We start from the raw sequence: 21852 nt of genomic DNA, 5'->3' as shown, positions 1-21852 counted from the left end.
GATCCAAAGCAAAGCAGAGCAATACGTTTGGCACCAGCATGGCTGCAGGAGTTGCCAGAAGAAGGCATGCGAGGCACCATCCAACTGTCTTAGGGACTCCATTCTGGATTTGTATAGGGTTTACTCCTTAGTATTTTCTTCTGCAGAAGGTATCTTGCAAGGCAGCTATACAAAATATTTTTGTATAATTCTGCTTTTCTGTGAGGCTCAGTGACTAGATTTTCTCTGCCCTCTCAAAACAGGTTTCTTGCAAATTTGCCCATCTTGAGAGTAGAGCATCTATAAACATTGGGAATCCTGTATAAATGTGAGGCTTCTGCAACTTCCCTTTATCTCATAAGTGCTGACTGCACCAATAAATTTATAAGATGAACTATCCTGATGGCAGCACACACCATTGCATGTCTTTGGTATTAAAGTAAATAAAATTGAAGCCCACTGACACTCCAATCTTAAAGCAAAGTCCCTCATGCTGTGGAAAGTTCTACAAAGTTCATTTAGTTGGCTGCATTTTTGACAAAATATATAGCATATAAAACAGCATAACTTTTGGTTTTGCACTTTAGTAACATAGAAAAGGAAGGTTTGTGTTTGGCTTTCCATGACAAATGTTTGTCACCATCCTGCTTTATTTATTTTTTCCCACTCTCCTGTTTTTGGCTTGGTTTCCAACAAACAAACAAACAAACAAACTGCTTCAGTTGGTTTTAAGGACCTCCTGATCACTGTACTACAGTATACTTTTCCCTATGTAATCTCAAAGCCAAAGCAAACACTGTAAAACAAAATCTCCAAAAGTAAATAGTGCAGTTTGTTGCCCTCCATATGGCTCACTGGCTAGAAGGTCATAAAGTGTGGTTCTTCTCTCTTCTCCCACCCCCAGCCCAGCCTTTTTCTAGGGGAACAGCTGGGTTTACACAGCATTTTCCAAGTGTTTGGTCTGGCCCAGAGCCAGCCATGCATAATTTTTCCATTATGTGCATTTGATAGATGAGGAGCAGGGGGTGGTAACTTGGAGGAGCAAATTTGTGAGTTACTTTGGATTTTTATTAAAAGAGTCTTTTAAGAGAATATAAAGTAATGTAAACAAAATAAAAAGGCCACAAGGTATGACTAGATCTCTAATGGCAAGTGAATGTTGCCCACAGTTCAGGGAGTTTTTTCTTAAGGGGGGGTAGTTTTGACTTTTTCTTAAAATAAATAAACTATATAGGTTTGCCGAGAGACATATATTGTTTGTTCTCCTGATTCTTCAAGAGAGGATTGGAATTTAAAAAAATTGGTATCAATATTGAGAATGAATTAGAGGAAAATGGGAGGGAGCTAAAATGTCCCTTAATAATTAAAATGGAATGAAACTTTTCATTGGAAAGACTTCATGGAAATGGTCATATAGAGTTCATTTCTCAAATGGCTCCCATGGAAATATTTTAGGGCCCAACTAGCTGATGACATTCATGTGTAGTGAATAATAAATAGGGAGGGAGGGTCAAACCAGATCCAGAATGTGGAAGGAAAAAGGACTTTAACCCTTTGCCCTTACCAATCAGAATCGGACCTCATGCCTGCCAATGTAAACTTTCCTCCCATTGCAAGTAGCAGGGGAGCAAAGGAGTTCCGAACAGAATTGCAGTGGGGGCATTGTGTCTCCTCTCTCTTTCCATGCCACACAGGCTATTTCTTTAAAATCTTGCACACAGTGGCAAAAAGCTAGGGCCAAACTAGATATGGCACAGTGGATCCACGATCAGATCTCTCATTGCCTGTCTTTTTGTAAAAAAACAGTCACTTTGCTGTGCAATTTGGATTGAGCTGCAGCTCTGGAGGAAGTAAAGTTTTGCCTTTTCCCTTGTACTTTCCCCCCAGATCACAAACGCCCCCACTCTATTGTAAATCCAGGGGTGGGGGCACAGTTTGTCTTAAACTGAGGAAACAGTGTGGAGAAAAGCACAACCTTGATCCTCATGCCCTCCTTTCTCTGCGATGTTATCTTTAAGGAAAGGAAATGTCATTGGCAAATCAGATAACATCTCTCAACTTTGGACCACAAAACATTCAGGTGTTGGACATAGAAATCTATGTGCTACACACGCATGGTGAAAAGCCCCAATGTGTATGCCAGCTTTGTCCAGTTTGCTGCATTGAAAGGATTTCCCAATCATTTCATACAGGCTTTTTTGATAAAATTTGCCAGCCTTCAAAGAAAAAGAGTGCATGCTCAAACTATAGAGACTCCCAAGACAATGCCAACAAACCCGGCCATCATCTCCCCCATCTCCCCTCAACTCCCACTATTGGCTGGATCCAGATTAAGTAAGTTGCACTTAGTTCCTATTAATATCAGTTAAGTTATCATTATTAACTTTTCAGATTGATTTCAGTGGGACTCTTCTATCCAGTGATAATCCATGTCACAAAACTGCATACTGCTTTTCCTCAAGAAAGGGGAGTCACACCTGTAGTTCTGTTAAAATGAGCCATTTATTAGTTCAACAAAGAAAGCCTAGTGACAAACCCTGCACACCTGCTACAGTATTTCTGCTCTGCTGCTCTTGAGCCTTTCCCACTCCAATGATTCTTCAAGCCACCATCTTCAATTCATCCTCTCATTGGGTTCAGTACAGTGGTACCTCAGGTTAAGAACTTTGCTTCAGGATGAGAACAGAAATTGTGCTCTGGCGGCGTGGTGGCAGCAGGAGTCCTCATTAACTAAAGTGGTGCTTCAGGTTAAGAACAGTTTCAGGTTAAGAACGGACCTCCGGAACAAATTAAGTACTTAACCCGAGGTACCACTGTACTTGCTTTCTTATATTCAGTAGCCAAAGCCAAAATTTCAGTTTCAAAGCATCCATAGTCTATTGAATACTTAGCTATTTGTTTTGAGAGCCTACATTTAAGACCAGGAGAAGGCAACTAGTAGGAAGTTTTGGCAATTCAAAAAAAATAAAACGCTTTTACAACTTACTGTATATACTTGTGTATAAGCCGACTTTTTCAGCACATTTTTAATGCTGAAAAGGCCCCCCTTGGCTTATACTCGAGTGAGGATCCCAGCTGAGCACATTTCCAGCGGCGGCAGAGGAGGAGGAACGAGCAGCCCGAAAGCAGCCCTTTCGGGCTGCTCCTTCCTCCTCCTCCGCTGCCGCCATCAGCCTCTGCCTCTTGGCAGCACCCTAGGTAGGCAGGGGGACTGGAGGGGCTGGGGGGGAGAGAGAAGCCCCCTCTTCCATGTGCGCATGCGCGCACGCACACTCCAGCCCAGCAGGAGGTTTGTGGTGTGATGAACCGGCTTATACACGAGTCAATAAGTTTCCCCAGTTTTTTGTGGTAAAATTAGGTCCCTCGACTTATATTCGGGTCGGCTTATACTGAAGTATATACAGGTATTTACATTTCAACAGACTATATTTGACCAAATTCTTCTTTATGTAACTCTCTTACAGAACATAGGAAACTCGGCAATCTAACTGTGACAGTGAAAAAGACAGTCCCTTCTCCAGAATCCCTTCAGATCCTGTACCAGCGCATGAAATATGAATATGAGTTTTACTACTACATCAAAGAGCAGTTTCATCTATTAAAGCGCAAGTTTGGACTACGGTCTTCAAATAGTAACTCTTCTCCTAGACCAGAATTTGTCATTCCTTCTCCTTTGGAAACTGAAGAGCCAGTAACAGAAGATGAGGAGCAAGATGATGAAAAGTGGTTGGAAGATATCTATAGAAGGTGATGCAAGCATCACCTTCTCTGCTGGCTGAAGCACCCAGATTTTTCATAAACTATTAAGAAAAATCCTTAAGGAAGTGAGTTACTGCACAACAGCATTTAAAAGACATTTCCCCCAGGATGAACTGATTGTGAGACCTCTTTTTGAGAGGGTCTATTTCTTTAAATTTATATTTGTTTCCCTTGGCTCCATAGGATCATAGTAGCTAGGACATACTTTTAAATGTGCCATTTCATTACAAATTACGGTACATTGTCACTGTAAAATATTGCTGTATATGGTACCTATTTGGCAGAGTGATGTAGATCACAGCATAGGTCATCTGCAGTTTTCTCAAAACCTGTTTTTCTTTGTTAGTGTTTATACCGAATATTTTACAGTCACATTTGATCACTTGGAATTAAGAGCAGGGTATTGGAGGTTTGTATTATCATCTGAACAGGGAATTCTGTTGTGCTAAAAGAAGAAAGAAATGCATTACTGCTACACTAACTCTGGATACTATTTAGGCTATGTTTTCCCCATGGAAATTAATAAGGGCATTGTTGACAAACCAAGTAGAATTGCAGGGGAAATTAAGCTTATCTTGTTAAATGTATGGGTACACCAAAGTTCAACACCTTTCGAAACTGATGAAAGTTAGGAGGGCAAATGTTTGCAGAATTTGGTGTTTGTTTCACAGAGGAAGCTAGGCTGCAGGGAAGGCACTTAACTTTACTTCAGATTTTAGAAGGAGAAATCCTTCTTAGTGTATTATTCCCAGTCCTTTTATTACACAGAGACCCTAAAGGAGGGGTACACAAATAGTCAGGCATCTTTTCAAAAATGTGGGCTGTTCTAGTTGAAAGAACATTTGTGCTATGTCATAAATGCATGATTCGGTTCCAGCCGAGAGAGATTCTTGCTGAAGTTAGAAGTCTCTGTTCAATGTGCCTCATATCTTCTGGACGGTTGAAAATAAGATAGTACCTAATACATTTGGGGTGTATTCCATGATGCATTTATTGAAGAGATACAGAAGAGTGTTTACTGCATTCCCTACAAAGTGTCTTCCACTCTAACCCCTGACCCCGTTTCACAGTAACAACTGTCTAGGCATGGGCAGGTTCTCCTTTAACTTAAAACAGGCATGGCCAAACTTGGCCCTCCAGATGTTTTGGGACTACAGTTCCCATCATCCCTGACCACTGGTCCTGTTAGCTAGGGATGATGGGAGTTGTAGTCCCAAAACATCTGGAGGGCCAAGTTTGGCCATGCCTGACTTAAAGCAAAGGAGCAAGGAATTGCTGTTGTCTTTGTCATACTCAAATGTGTGCTGGCCAGAGTAGTACAATTAGCATCTCTGATAGGGAGCTGGGATGAAATAGGATGGAACTGGTTTGTTGGTTTACCAGGAGCTCTACTTCTTTTCTAGTGTTTTATCTCTCAAATTCCCTTCTCAGAGCTTGTGAGCATCAACTAATATTGTAAATCACCATTATCTATTGCATTCTGTTGTTTACTATACTACTTCTATCAGGATTTGAACAAACATAATTGTGTTAAGGCTCAATGACAACATGGATGAATTATCTTGTTGCTAGTTATGTCCTAATTTTGTGGTTCCAATGCACTACTCTGAAGGAACACAGTGGGAGCAAGAAATACAGTAAATAATAATTAACCAAGATGCTGCATTGTATATTTTAAGTGGTTTCTATGAAATTACATTTAAAGAGTAATGATTAGTTTACACACTGTGGATCTCTTTTCTTTTTTAAAAAAGCAAATTAATATTCACATATTGGGTTTCTTTTTTATCTTTTTTTAAAAGAAAAGATCAAATTTTATCCGTGTCTCTAGAGTCCTGGGTCACTTAACATGTTCACTTTCTCTGCAATTTCACTGCTGCTTAAATCTATTTTTATCGTTCTATTTAATATTTTTCTTCATGAATACTTTGCAATGTTAAAAAGAACAGGCTGTCGGGTAATTTACTTGCTAGGTTTCAGTGTTGTATATTTTTTGTACGAAGCAACTTGGCCTCTACTCCCAGAAAGGTACTTCATAAATTTATTTGGCACATAAGCTTTTAAGATTCCTAACACAACAGGTCATTTATCTGTCATGAAATAGATTTTATAATTTACTTTAAATGACTTAAAAGCACACTTTAAGTTTGTTAATCGTTTGACTTATTTATTGTGACTTTTCAGCACATTCCAAATTCTAAGTTGCTCAGGAAAGGAGTTCATTTAAATGATTTTATTGTGATGGTTCTTTCTTTTTCTTTTTAGAATGAAATCACTGTTATAAAGCCTTCAGCCCATGACACCCTTTTAGGAAGCACCATACTTGTTTGTTAATCTCTGTGAGAGAGAAAAGGTCAGTTCAGGGCACATGTGAAAAAAACAGAGCATATATGTACATTAGGTTAGTTGTAAATGAAAGCAACCAGGGTTTGAATTAAATATTCATTAACTTATTCACTGATGTTTTGATATTAAACCATAAGACATCCATCTAAACTTTTTTTTTATTTTTAGTCCACTAATATTTCCATTTGGAACCTGTGCTGTTCTTCACAAAACCAGTAATCCTTCTGTGGGGTTTTTTTTCCTGGAGGTAAAGGTTAAAGCATTTTCCATTTGAATCGCCCTAGAAAAGATTATTTATAAAGCAGCGTTTATTGGTGAAGGCCACACTTACTTTAAGCAAGCTATTTTGAGATTACTATGCTACACCTTGAATTACTTTGAGGCAAAAGGCACCAAAAGTTAACCTTTTCTAATTATATGAGAAATACAGTGAATATTTGGAACTGCACTGGCAATGTGCTTTATTGCTGTTGTGGAATAATTTTTAATGCATAGTGGTAACAGCTTTGACCCAAGCATTGCTTTTTACTAGTTAACATAGACATGGGTGTGGTGATATTTGATATCCAGGCTCAATGCTCCCCTTGTCCACAGCTCTCAGGCAACTTGCTAAACTTTAAAGAAGTGTGTGCGTCAAACCGCAAACACACAAGAAATAACATGCTGTAATGGTGGTAAAATGCCTTTGAATTCCAAAATCACATTAATAAATGGTACATTTTGTGTAATTTATTTATGTTTATTTTGAAGAGATACAATAGCATTGCAGTTTTCCAAAATGCACTCACTTTGTGAATCCATGAATGTCCTTGTTTCTTTTAAAGGTACATCTGAAATACTTTAGTTTGTATGAGTGTCTTGAGTGCCACATGGCTTTTGTGATGAATTACATTAATTTGTGGTAGAATTTAATAACTCAGGCCAGAAATCAAAACTGTACTCTTTAAAGATAAACAGGTTCCAACTGATAAAAGCAGTTAAGACAGGCTTCCAGCATTTTTTAAAGGAGTAATACATATTCCTTTTTTGCAACGAGAATCTACATTGAATTTAGGCTTGTACTGTTGCCTATTGCCTACAAAATTACATTTGAAAATGATTAAATGCCATGAAAACTAATAAAGGCCTGTAATATGCAAGGGTGAATGGTGCATTCTCTCCTTCTGTTTGTGTTTGTCTTTCTATAATATGAGGGTTGTATGATCAGTTCTTCAGTCTTTAAATACCCTGCATGGTGATTTAATATGAAAACAGTGGGAGTACACATGACAAGTTTTCTTAGTTTGTGTCTTAATCTGAGTGGCTGATGAATAGTTTTAGAAATTTTATATAGTTAAATAATTCTTTTTAAGTTCAAGTCTTGCTAACATCTCTTAAGTTGGCCTTGTTTCTCACCTACATTCAAAATAACTTTTCAATATTGTACCAGTCTGCACTCAATGAGGAAATGGTTTTGAAGGTTCACAGGTACAGGCAAATGTTTCTGGTACCTAAGTATTTTTTCTCTAGCGACTTCAGCTGGTACATGTGCTATTTCAGCTTTTAGTGATGCAAAATGCCCAGTTTCAGAGCAAGTGTAGATTAGTGGCTAAATGTTTATAGGCAACTCAATATGCATGTGATAAATCACTTATTATCACTTTAAAAAACCCCATGTTTGATCCATCGTGTAAAACTACCGTATTTTTCGCCCTATAGGATGCACTGGCCCATAGGACACACCTAGATTTGGGGGAGGGGGGAATTATTCCCCCCCCCCACAGGCACGGGGCTGGGGCGGGGGAAGCCCGAGCTTCCCCGACCCCAGCCCCAGAACGGGAGCCAGAGTGATGCCGAAGCTGCGCCAGCTTCGGTATCGCTCTGGGAGCTTGCCCCGACCCCAGCCCCAGAACGGGAGCCAGAGCAATGCCGGAGCTGCGCCGGGCTCTGGAGGGTTGCGCAGAGCAGCGCCGAGCCCGGGAGCGCAGGCAGCTCAGCGCAACCTTCAGGAGCTCAGCGTGGCTTATCACAGCACACTCAAATTCATTCAAAGAACAGCTCCTCTGCTGCATGATAGTAGAATTTGTGTATGAATTGTTGATTATAACATATAGCTTAAACCAGCTTACTTAAAAATATAATACAGACAACTGCATCTTTGTTGAATGTAATTGATTATTCAAATATGACAGAGTTTGTGCAGACAAACTAATTCCTGCATCCAGAATGAAAATAAATAATGGGGTACGTCTGTGTTTGCTTTTTATCTGGTTTGAGAATTCTTACATTGCTAGATTGTCAGTAGTTGTAGTATTCCCAGGCTTAGTACAGTATAAGTTTCTGAAATCAAGTAGACAAGGTCCCTATAGTGCAGGGAGTGGGAGATGATATTAGTGGATGAAAGAGGATATGGAGTAAAGGGAAGCTTCTTGGTGACCCATGGATATTTCTGCTAATCTTTCCATTGAACGATTTTTCCAAATACCTGAATGTCAGTACAAACAGTATAAAAACAAAAAGGAAATCCCCATATAGCCCTGTGGGACACAGAATAGAACAAACTTGGCAACAAATTCTATGCTCAGCCCAGAAGACAGCACTGCCGTCTTGAAGAGCAATGGGGGGAAGTAATAAAGTATGGGTGCCAATCTCCCTTTTGGGCATGGTCTTAAATTTATATTTACGTATTTGTCCTGAAAACTATGGTAGAGCTTATGGTTCCAAAGTCATGTCCCTTGTAGGGATAAAAATTGATTATATATAAAGGAATAATTTGTTAGAAACCTTTTATTTCATTTTTTAAAAACCTGAAAAATATTCTGGATTTTTATTTTATTGGCAAATGAGTGTATATGTGTGGGTGTATGACTGGATTCATGAATCTGAGACAGAAGCTTGAACTGACTAAAGCCTCAGCAGCAGTAGGCTCTTTATGATAAACCACACTGGAATTTGGAAACTTTTCAGCAACTTTGACCTTAACTTTGTCTTACAAATATCACAGTGTCAAACAGCATTGCATATGTCTCCTCATCATGGAGGCAGAAGGAATAATTGTCCAGCCAACTCTCTTTTTCCAAAACAATACTCTTCGAGTCAAAGGAAAATAGCTAAGGTCTTTAATTCCCCTAAATAATGTCCAATTTTCCTTCTGAAATGTTTCATATTAACAATAAATATATATTTTGCAACAAATACTTTATAGTAATTTTGGATTGCATTATAATTACATGGAAGTAGATTTCTGTTAAGTTTCGGCAAAGTGTATGCAAACTAATAGTGCTCTCTATACCATGCCATAGTGCATGGCATTCACACATCACAGGAAACCATAGTTAATGGTTTACATTGAATCTGCAAAGTTGGATAGACTTGCGTAACTAGGGATTATGGTTTCTTCGGCATGTGGGCTAGTGCACATCTGCACAGCCCAGCCCTGTGGTGTGAAGCCTGGATTGTGCCCATTATCTCAAATCAGTAGCCAAGTATTAAAGACAAAGGGGCTCTTGAGTCTTCGTAGCCACATGGCAGTTTGCAATTCTGTGAGCAATAAAATTCAGCCACTGCCATGACTTTAAATCATGGGGGGGGGGGGGAATCTGTAGTCATTATGTTATTTCTTTTTTTCTCCTAAAGATGGGCTCTTCTTTCTCCTGCCATGCACATTCCCACCTTTGGTATACAATCTCAGAATTCAGAGTCTGAATTTTCATTCCATGAAAATGCTGTACAAAAGTTCAAGGGAAGTGTATGTTTATATTACCCCTTGGTGTTCCAACATCCTGTATAGCGGGGAGGCAGGATCATCCCAAATATGGGTCACAGAGGCTTTGATTGTTAAGAGGGGAAGCAATTATTTTCAGCAGGATGGCTAAGGGAACAATTCATCCCTTCTCCCTTTTTATTTTGCCTTTATGTATTCACATACTGTATTTATTTCCAAAAATGGAACTGTTGGAAAATAATGTACTGTCAGTGTCAATATAGTACCAAGTTATTTCACAGTCATATACCAAACATATCTTAGAGCTTTTTGTTTAATGTCAGCAGCAGATACTATGAATTCCAGTCCAAGTACATCATTTCAGATCCATGTTGCAGAACTCTTATCTCTAAAGATTCTGATCAATGTAAACTTTTTCCCAGCCTAAAACACTTGCCCGCTAAAAGATTTCCACAGAGCCTTTCACTGGTAACCACAGAGCGGTCTCCTGTAACCCACCTGCATTTCCTGCTCTTGATCTCCCCAACCTTTAGTTGTGATCTATGTAGATTGTCTTTCTGGTCAAGAAAATATGACTCTCTGATCTGTACAATGCCTACTACACACAACAATGTTTGTTAATGTAGTGGATACAGAGAGTGGGGGGAAGGGTGTGGATGGGAACAGTGCACATAAGGTACATTTGACTGTCAAAAATCAAACAGATGTTGATTTTATTATGAGAATTTCCTTTTTAAAAAATATTAAACTGGTTTTGTGCACACTAGAGGGAGCCCTGATCACAACAATAATTGAAAACATATTTCAGAAACTCTGCAAACAGCACTCTTTATGTCTTCATAAGCACTGATAAATTTTAATTAGGAAATTACTACATTTATTTAATGAGAAAAGTGGCTTGCCCCATAGCCTGCTGCTTAATTGTGACATTTGATTTCTTTTCATTTCTACCCCACCTTCCCTGAAGGCTCTAGGCTGGTATAACAAAACTCCACAGTTGCTTAGGAAAACACCTCAGCCACCAAGAGAGAGCTCCTATCATATTGTCTTACAGTCCTCGTGCAGAGGATTAAACCTTGGCCATGAATGGGCTCCTACAAGTCATTGCCTCTTGTGTTCTGTACTTTTATGAACACAGTGGCTGGGTGAGGAACCAAGGGCCAAACTAGACCTTTGTTTAATATGGATGTAGCATGTACCTTGTTTTTCCTCAGCTAATTACAGGCATGGGGGAGCCCGATTCTGACTGCAAAGGCAACACTGGGAGGGAAGGCTTTTCACTCACCCAGCACCATCAGAACAAAGACTGGGGCCCCAAGCAGCTAATACCTAAACTAAGTTCCAACTGTGGCAGGGGAGTGAAGAGATAAGGCTCCTCTACCTGCATGCTGCCTTTGTGGTGAGAATTGGGCTCTCCTAGTTAGCTAAAGAAAAACAAGGAATGGGTTTTAAAGGTATGTGTGTACATAGTCTTGAGTGTGAAGGTGGAATTGCATGTTACATTATATGGCCACCACTGAAACCAGCAACCATGAGTTGCTTGTCCCTTAATGTCTAGGACAACTTACCTATATCCTGGCAGGACATTATACATAACTGGCTGTAATTAGTCCTATGAAGGTGTCTTGGAGGAGGTGATTGGATCCTGAGGAGGAATGGGATGAGCTTGGAGAGTGGCTGTTTCCTTGCCCAGTCCCAGGACTCTGGCTACATGCCATCCTTCGAAAGGAAGGTGCAGAGGGCATGGCACTTATTGGAGCAACATATTAGCCATGTGCCTCTTGTGCATCTGCTGCATTTTACAATCTGCCTTGTCTAAGAACCACTCTGATTTATGGATTAAACCAAACTGGGAGTTCAGTTCATCCAGCAATAAGGACCAGGACACTGGCAGAGAGTGAACAAAAGCACCCCACCACGATGTTGGGACACAACTAGATATTCCTTTCCTTTTAAGTGGAGATATAGGGTGGTGTTGAAGTGAATAGCTGTGGTTAACAGAACAAGACTTCCCCTCCCTCTCTTTCCCCTGCATGTGCTGGCTCCAAATCTGCTCTGGAGTTTGGGGAAACCCCTAGAACAGATGTAGGGAGTTAAGGGGGGCAGGATTTCTGCTGATGGGAAATCCTTGCGTTTACACAATCAACGACTTAGTCCTACTTTGACTACTGCCCTTCTATTTCAGTCTGTATCTGTATTGGACTTGGCATTATTTTTATATCTGGTTTTACTATTCATGAGTTTTATTGTTGAAAAGCTTCAACACGTTTAATGGAAAGCGATTACTAAATGAAATGAAATAAATAAACTAGGGCATTACAGGGAAGGAATGACAGATTTGTTTGTTTTTTGAAAGGAATTGTGTATTTAATATGACAGGCAGCTCTAGGCAGAAAGAGAGTAGGAAATCTTAGGAATGTGAATTGAACTGAGATACCCAGTGGGGGCTGATTGCAATTCTAAGTTACAGTGTGACTACAGGTGACCTTTTCAGGGTCACCTGAGATTGAGTCACAAAGAGCAAGGCAAACAGAGATTCACCCCCTCAGTAAAAAATAAGAACGGACAACCATGGAGCTCGTTTTGGTTTGTGGGGGGGAAATAAGGTTATCAGATTTGAACTCATATGGACGAATAGGGAAAAAGTCAATGGTACAATTATGGTCTGCGGTCTTCCCCACATCCAGTGAAAGAGGTAGAGCCAGGTGTGTGTGTGTGTGTGTGTGTGTGTGTTAAAGTAAACGGATGAAGCTGAGGGATAATTCTGAGAAAGAAGAGTAGACAAAACAAAGCAGCAGCAATGGATCTCTTGCTGAAAAAATCACAGAAACAATATATCTTGCTGGAAGGGACAAGAATGGAAAAAGTGTCTTGATGAGTATGCATGTAATGTTACACCACAGTTTATTTTTAAAGATACATAAAGTCAGGGAAACTAGAAAAGAATGTGTAAAATCCTTTCCATAACGGAGTTCAGACTGTTGGCTGACTCAATTAAAAATAAAATAAAAATAAAATGGCCCAGCTTCTTTACAATGACTTCGGAAATAGTAGCTACTACTCTGCTCACACTGCCGACACAGGCCTCAAGAGGGTGATTCACTGCCTATTTACAGTCAGTGATGAAGCGAGGGCTGGATCTCAGGCCAAAATCCAGGTCCTGCAGCCCAGGGGTTCCCCAAATTACCCCCAAGCCCAGCTGCAGATGATGGGGGCAGCAGCAAACAGGCTCACCACAAGCCCCTGGACTGGCATGGGCATACCAAGGCACACCGGGGCTGGCACTGGTTGCCACAGCATCCTTGCATTTTGCTTACTTTTAAACACATTTTATAGTAAAGGGAGGGGCAACCAAATTTGTTCATGGTTACAGAGGCTGATTTTATTTTTCTTCTACATTAAAATGGTGTTTATTGATAAGCTTATGCAGTTAGCATCGGCAGCAGGAGCCCTGCTTTATTCCTATAGTGGTGGTGGTGCTATGGTTTGAGTTCAGAATCTGGACATGCATGTGATTAGAGTGTTTTTTCTTTTTATTAACGATGGCAAAAAAAGAAAGTTTCCTCACATACCAGGACTGCAAGGGCAATTGTTAAGCATGGAATGGTTGCAGGTGGGGGGAGAAGAGAAAATGAAGGTAGCATCTTTGGGAGCCGTAGCAACAGCCTCCCACCAATGGTGTCGCTAATGCTTAGAGTGGGGGGAGAGGTGACAAGGCGGCGAGCGCTGCACAGGAACACCCACAGGACCCCTGCGGTGTGCCTGGACATCTGCAATCTCGTCCCCATTTTACCCATCCTGGAACCAGGAGGTTATTTCTGTGGTTCCACCTTGCTGGGTGGTAAATCCAGGGTCTGACATTGCTAGCTGCACCACTGCTTAGTTTATGTTGTTTCACTGCGTACAGGTTATCAGTGAATCACTTGCCATCAGAGTGATTAGAATATGTTGTTTAGTGCAGGGGTGGGCTGCACAAATTTAGCTCATCAAACTACCCTGTTTGGTGCCCAAGTTCATTTTCCCCAAACCGCAGCCACCTGCCCCACACCTGATGTCATAAGGGAAGTAGGTACATGGCTGGACAGAAACCACCAGGAGCTCAAGGTGAATGCGGTCCACTCCAGCGTGCCTTACTTCTCCAGTAACACCAAGTGGTTTCCATTCCAAAGGGATTAGCACAATTTGTATGTTTCTGAGCAGAATTCAAAGTGTTGGTGCTGACCTTTAAAGCTCTAAACGGCCTCAGTTCAGTATACCTGAAGGAGCATCTCCACCCCCATCATTCTGCCCAGACACTGAGGTCCAGTGCCGAGGGCCTTCTGGCAGTTCCCTCACTGCGAGAAGCCAAGTTACAGGGAACCAGGCAGAGGGCCTTCTCAGTAGTGGCACCCACCCTGTAGAACGCCCTCCCACCAGATGTCAAAGAGAAGAACAACTACCAGCCTTTTAGAAGACATCTGAAGGCAGCCCTGTTTAAGGAAGCTTTTAATGTTTAACAGACCACTGTATTTTAATACTTTGTTGGAAGCTGCCAAGAGTGACGGGGGACTCAGCCAGATGGGCGCAGTATAAATAAATTATTATTATTATTATTATTATTATTATTATTATTATTATTATCAGTTTCAATGAAATCTGCTTGGTGTTGTTGGAGCAGCAAAGCCCTTTGTGCTGCAGCGCCCAATTGCAGGACAACTCATATCAGATGATGGACAAATAGCTCCACCCACCTGTCAAAGTTGGCCAGTGCTTCCCCACCCCTCTCCATCTGGATTGCAACTAATTTATGTTGAATGGCTCATGTACCCAGATCACTTTTGAATGCAACACATTTAGCATAAACTATCTACTTTGAGCCTATTTAGTTTGCCCAGCCACTGAGCATCCATTAACGCACACAGTGACCCAAAATTTCTGGTACATTTGACAGTGACCACAGGTTGACAGAACCTGGGGGGGGGGGGCTGAACCAAAATGGATGTGAAATGACTGTTGGAAATTTGGAAGTGACGTTGAAATGCTGCAAGTGAATTTACTGCCACGTGACATCAGGTGGGAGAATGATCACCTACAAGAGACTATGTATTTTTATTAAATCATTTACGATAGAATCCAGCAACACTACGACTTTCTGAGCTCTTGTTTTGTGGCACAAATGAGAGTAAGTTGAATGAATGCATGCCACAGTACCACATTCTTCACAGATTACTAGGTAATCCTTTCCAGCTGCTTTCTACACCTGTGGCGATTTAAGTTTGTTGTGGCTGAGGGGAGAAAGTGATCACAAGAAAGGCATGATAGGGTGGCTGTACTTAAATTTTAGCTAAACGGTTACTTCTAACTAGCAATGGGGAGAAATCCAGTTCACTGCATGAATGGAAATGCACGTCTCCTTTGAGATATGAAATTCTCTGAATGTGTACGCATGCATTTTATTTGTATACCACCTTTCCATAGTTCAAACCATGCTCAAGGAGGCTTACAACATTAAAAAAAACACTATGTCATTACAAAAAGTAACAAAAGTAGTCATAAATAATAAATAAGAAAAACATCAAAAAGTACACAACCAAATTAAGCAATTTCCACATTAATTAGAATAAGATCTAAAATAAAGATAAAAAGTGTTATCAGTACTGAAACAGCAACAACCTCCCCCACAACAAACACTACCCCAGCCCAAATCTGTATTAGGGGAAAGTGCACATAAAATGCCTATTTCAGAAAAGAACATATGTATATATTAGGCAAAGTTGCATGCGTCCGAACAAATGTACACTAAAATGCTGACATATTTTCATGAGGACTTAAAACTAATAATCACAAACTACAATTCTATTTTTCTAAGAAACAGAAATCTGGAGAACTGAGTTTAAGACTTGAACAATTAGGGACTGTGAGAAACTGAAACTGACAGATTCATCCATCCCTATTTCCAGCTGACAATAACACTATTCTGCCTGATCATTAAGCAACCTAATAAGGATATCCACATTTTCCTCTTGCAACTCTATTTTCCTAATGAGATGCTATGAACAGCCATTTGGGATGGAGAATATAATTCTATTCAAGTGAAAATGTAACTATTTTGGTAATCCAGCCATGCAGCTGACAAGGGCTATTGCAGTGCTGATAACAGAAAGGGAAAACACTCCCTTGTGCTCACAGGCATATCTACCTTTCTCAGCCAGCAGTGGAAGTCTTGGCACCTGCACAGATGGGAGTCACATGCAAGGTAGTTTATTACTATTTGGTATCACAGGCAGGCTAACCCCTGGCATCAAAAAGCAATGGAAGTCCCTCATTATTCTAGGTGACACACATGGATGAATAATATCAACCCCAAGTCAAAGAAGTGGGCATTTGTCTTAGATAAGGAACCCTCCAAATTCGTTTTGCTAACTAACTGTATGGAATGTACAGTATTTCCTGGAACTCAAAACGTGGGGTCTGCAGCACGTGAGCCTATGGAAAAGAAACCTGTACATTTTAAACTGATTTGGCAAGAACAGTTTTGAACACTCTTTGCATTGCTGATTTGCTTTTGGGAAGTAACACGATATAATACGGAGTGTCCTAAAAGGTATAAAAAGATAAAATAGTTAGGTATAAACAAAGGGGTAACACAGCAGTCTTACAATCTAATTAGCTGTTCCTTCTAAACATGTAGTTGTGTAAATAATTGGATTTTTAGACACTATAAATCTCCATTACTCTGTTTGCTGAAGAAAACAAGAACTGGAAAAGGCTAAGAAATTTTTTCTTCCTTACAGTTTTGTGATATGAGGGAAAGTAGGAGCAAATGCACAGCACGTCTTTGATTTTGTGTTTTGCTTTTCATTCTGTTTATTTACAAGGGAAAGAACATATGCTCATGAACAAACATGGGATGGGAGGAATATAAGTAATATTGCAGCTTTACTTCAGAATGTGCACTTTTAATCCATGGTCACGGAAACAGATGTAGAAAGTGGGGTGAAATATGAACTGAGGGAGGGCTTTGTTGATGAGTGCCACAAGGTTCCTGCATACAAAAAGGAATGTTTATTGTGTTTCTTTTGCAATGGTGGTATTTACAGGAGAAGTGACAAATCGGGAAGTGTCTGAATCAAAATTGTGACTCCTGATGTGTTGTTGGAAGAAGACATTGGCAAGTACTTCCTGAATTTGAGAAGCTTGAGCAGCTTGCTTGCTCACTGGTTGCTGGTAGGGCTGAATAGCCACTCAGAATGAAAGGAGGCCCACAAAATGAATAGGCTCATTCTAAAGCCAGTGTAGCCAGATGCCCTTTTGGACCCTCAAATCTGAAATGCATGGAATGTGCTTAAATGTCTTTATGTACCAATGCAACTGGGACAACTTCTTGCGGTCCTACAATTCCCTACTGGAATGCTCCTTCACCAGAAATATATTGATGTGATTTTTAATTCTGCAGCCTGAGGGGAAGAGGGAAATCATAGCTCTTTTTATGTTTCTGGGTGAGTAGTTTCAAGAGAATTTTTTAAATTATCAGTAGCTTTAAACGCCACATGACTGGTTCTTGCAATGGAATGTCTGATTCGGCAAAGAAAGTTTGCTTGCCCATTTCAGAAATCTGTTCTCGATTTGCATTGCTTCATTCAAGTTTAACATAGCTGTTATGTTTAATGCCGCTCGTGGCAATTTAATACTCTACTATATGAACCATTGGAACATGCTAAAGCAGAAAAATATGCTCAGGCTTAACCATATAAATAAGTTAAATTCTTTATAAAAAAATATAAAGAATGCAGCAGTAAAGCAGAATATGAACACCCTTACAATTTATAAACACACAGATCTATAAGGCCATGAGTGGAATGCAGGGGGTGGGGAGAAATCAAATGAGGAAGAGCTAAGAGAAGGAAGCTATTTTGGGTAAAAAAGACAATAAATAAAATAAGCTACAGGATATCTATTAGCTGAAAATTGAGATTGGCTACTGGTTTAAAATGAGAAGCCAGATAAAAAAATTGACTATTAGAACAACATAATTTTTGGAGTTCTTCCCCCTGAAACACACTGGCAGTTAAGAACTGGAATGTGATGAATGGAGAATCTGAGGAATATATTTCGGATGCTTTGTTTGATTTCTGTTGAACTAACTGTAGCCAATTGGAGCAGGAAGGAGTCTCTTCCCATATAAACTTTCGTCATTCTCTGGAACATCAATGAGGATCGATGATAGCTGCATGTTCAACTAGAGAGGCTGCTCAAAGAACTGTGGACATTACTAATATTGTCTAGTATTATTGCTGGCATCTGTCTCGAGAGACAATGGAGTGTGCCTCTGTGTTAGCAGCACTGAAGTGACCTCCCGGGAACACAGGCCTAGACAGTGTATATGGAGGTCCTGGGCTGGCCAGAAGGAAAGATTCTCTGCAAGAATATCAAGGGTGACTTTGTCAAAAGCCTTACTTTCAGAAGCCTTGTTTCAGAACAAAGGAGCCAGACTGCCAATGGGGATGATCAAGCTGCAAACCCAGTACAGTGGTACCTCAGATTACATACGCTTCAGGTTACAGACTCTGCTAACCCAGAAAGTGCCTCAGGTTAAGAACTTTGCTTCAGGATGAGAACAGAAATCATGCTCTGGCGGCGCAGCAGCAGGAGGCCCCATTAGCTAAAGTGGTGCTTCAGGTTAAGAACAGTTTCAGGTTAAGTACGGACCTCCGGAACAAATTATGTACTTAACCTGAGGTACCACTGTACAAATGTCGCCTTAAGATTACCAAAATTGGCAGCAAAGCAATGTCTTTCCTTCTCCCAACGCCTTCCAAGGTTACCAATACATCCAAGATTTGTTTTCTATCTTTTAAATTTAGTATATTTTAAAGTTTATCAACTAAGTTTGTTCTTTTAGTGGCTTTGTCTGGGGTAATCATTTGGCTTTCCATTTACTGAAGCATTCACTTCCTTTTGTCCAAGCAAGCTAACAGCACTTGGATATTGAAATCAAAAATTAAAGCTAAATGATTAATTGGCCGCTTGTTCATTGCAGCCAGGTTGCAAACACTGGAGAGACTTACAATGTGTGCCATTGGACTACAGGTGTGATATTTAGGCCTCATGGAAATAGTGACTCAAAATGATATTTCTTCATGGTATTTAAAAAAAAATTGTTTTGTCTTTGCACTCAGTTATTTTTTATGTTAGCAATAAGGGTCACAGTAAAAATTCACCGTCCTATTATGCTAAAATGCATGGCACTGTATTTTACTTACACACACACACACAGAGAACTTTATTGTGGTCCATAAACCCAAAATACACAGTACATTATTTTTTTTTTACATTGGCACTGTTGTTTTAATTGTATTTTTGTATTATTCCCTTGTATTCATGGATGCATATTTGTACTTACCTTTACACTGATTGGAAGCCACTTTTTGTCCTTCCCAAAAGAGGCTCCTGGGAGGCTGGAGGGACATTGCTGGAACAACTCTTGGGTTGGGGGAACAGGCTAAAATGTTTTTAAATGTTTTAAACAGTTCTAATTTTGATTCCTTTGTTTTGTTTTTGTCAGGTTGATGTTGGTTAAATGTTTAGTTGGGGTTGGTGGTTATAACTGCAAACTATTTGTTGTTGTTGTTGCTATTATTGGTTTCTATTGATTTATTGGTTTGTTTGTTGCTTGTATGGGATATTTTGATTTTTAATGTTTGATGCTTTGTTGTGTTTTTATATATGTTGTAATACTCCCAGAGTGGCTGGGGAAACCCAGCAAGATGGGTGGGATATAAAATTTTAAAATATTATTTATTATTACTGAAATCTACATACACTGTGTCCACAGCAGTCTTCACAATGCTTTGCCTTTGAACTTCACAAAGACCATTTGACAGGCCACTCCTGAAGAAAAGAGGACTGAATAAAGTGCCTCTTTGGTTTGATTTGACAAAGCAATTCAGTTTGCCTGAAAAGAAACCTCAGTCTATTAGGAAATAGAGTATCAGCTGATGAGATTGCCTTTTACACATGGTTTGTGGATTGCAATTTGAAGCAGAGCATTTTCCCATTGTGTCCCTATGATTGTCAGCAATTTGAGAATTCACAGAAACCTCTCCATCTAAAGCAGTTATGAAAACACGCATCCTGGCAACCTTCACAATGGCTATACAAGTAAATAGCAGAGAGCCTTGTAGCTCTCTGGAGAAATTTCTGTATGGACATAAACAATATTATTTGTTCAGATAATTGAGGGACGTTTGAATGAAAGAGTGCTGCTTTTAGTGTCAAACAACTTTCTCCTTTGGAAAATAAGCTTTACGGTCCGGTGTATTTCAAAAGCCCATTTGACCAAAGGTAAGCGAGGAACAAAAAAGACTGACATTTTTACTCCATGACACTTCTTTGTTTTTATAAAGTGTGTGTCTGTATGTGTACATAAAGTACTGTATATGTAGAAAAGTAGGTAGATAGATATCTACAAGTATACTCATGATCTTAACAAACTACTGAAGTAGAAGACTGTACTAGAGAGGCTTGTTACTCCTCAAGTTCAAAGTAGTTTGCTTTATGATGCAGATGTTCTCCAAAGTTCATCCATATTTGCAAAGTGAAGCCAAACCCACACAGAGTGTCTCTCAGCAAGTTAACTGAAGTCTGCTGCTCAACAGCCAGTTTATATTTCTGCTTGTGTTTTATGAAAACATCTTAAAATAACACAAAATTAGTTTTGAGCATTCCACTTATTCTGGGGACACTCAGGGTGACAGAACTGCCAGCCAGCTCCAGGATGAGGCTAGACCCACAATGTGTTTCTCTGAATGTTAAGTATGCTGTGTTCTTTGGGCCCACAAAAGCCAAAAGACACATGCTGTTCCTCTTCAAAGGCAAAGCAGGAAGGACCCCACTGTATTGTTCAAGGGCCCTGGGAACCATCTTCTCTGTTCGAGCAGGAAGACTTTGTGAAATAAATGCATCTGGAATGATGATTCCACTTTGTCATTTTTCCAGTCTAAAAGAGTTTCTGAAGCGTACAGAAGAGGATGCAGGGTAAACAGCTTTTAAGATTCCTATACTACAAGGACTGCAAAAGTAACTTGAACAGTAAAACCAAAAGGAATTTGAATAAGGACAAACAGCAAGATCCAAATTTATAGGCATAACTTGTTTCTATTTTATTAGGAAAAGTGGTAAAACTAAGACTGAAGCATTTTATTTTCTAAAAATAAGACATGCTAGAGTTTCTTAAATATGCAAATACATTAATTTCCTTTCCTATAATTCCACTGATCCGTTTAAAGTATGTGGGTTCACACATAGTGTTCCCCTGCATACAGAAGCTTATTGAAGGCTAAGTCCCAGGCATGCAAAGAAATGGTGGTACAGAGCTATTTTTTCTTCCATTGTAGTGAATCGAGAAATCTGTGAGTGGTTGAGCATCAGTGTGTTGTAGTGCATGTGTTGCTCTGGATTGTCCTGATCATCAGATTCTACCATTTGTAATTTATTTTTTCCTCTTCTGTCAGTGCACAGGTACCTATAAAAAGAATGCATGGGAAGAGACAATCCAGACATGGTCTGAGCTATCTGTGGAGTTTGGGACAGATAGCGACTCAAAGTTCTACCTAATTTTACAGTTTTTAGCAACCTCAAGGAATGTCTGTTATGGAACAGAGATTGGTGATATTTTAGGAGGTACATGGATGAAATGAAACAGTATTTGCATATTAAAATAAAAGTAATCAGTGCCACCCTTACTTAATTAGAGTAACATAAATCTTAAAGGAGGATGTTCATTTGTTTTTTTAAAAAACCTCAACATATCTAAGCTTTACAGATTTGAAGGTTTTCATTATCTCTTGAGGAATTGAAATGGTCTTTTGTCTCAGATTATCAATATTCCCACTGTGTCATGAATTCACTAACTTTACGCCAAAATATAGCAGATTTGAACAACTATGTTTTAAGAATAGATGGCTACAACAACCATAAAAGGGGCAATTTGGGGATTGGCTGGTTTTTACTAATGAGGTAGCAAAAGTATTCACTCTGCCATTTGTTACAATAAAAGTTCTAGCAATCAGGGGCAGGGGAAAAAA

At 39.7% G+C, this 21852-nt stretch overlaps 1 protein-coding gene and 1 long non-coding RNA gene across 2 annotated transcripts in view; both read left to right on the top strand.

The window, feature by feature from the left end:
* Window positions 1-7230, top strand: part of UST (uronyl 2-sulfotransferase) — a 133380-nt gene extending 126150 nt beyond the window's left edge. The window contains exon 8 of the mRNA XM_083435089.1: window positions 3444-7230. Within this exon, the coding sequence (XP_083291215.1) occupies window positions 3444-3730 (287 nt within the window). The 3' untranslated portion in view covers window positions 3731-7230. The remainder of the gene's footprint in view (window positions 1-3443) is intronic.
* Window positions 1-21852, top strand: part of LOC310675076 — a 275570-nt gene that overhangs the window by 152693 nt on the left and 101025 nt on the right. The window lies entirely within an intron of this gene.

Source organism: Podarcis tiliguerta (assembly GCF_965153285.1).
Source record: "Podarcis tiliguerta genome assembly, chromosome: 3".
NCBI classification, from domain to species: Eukaryota; Metazoa; Chordata; class Lepidosauria; order Squamata; family Lacertidae; genus Podarcis; species Podarcis tiliguerta.
The sequence above is the reverse complement of the archived record's forward strand: the minus strand, read 5'-3'. Positions and strand labels throughout refer to the sequence as shown.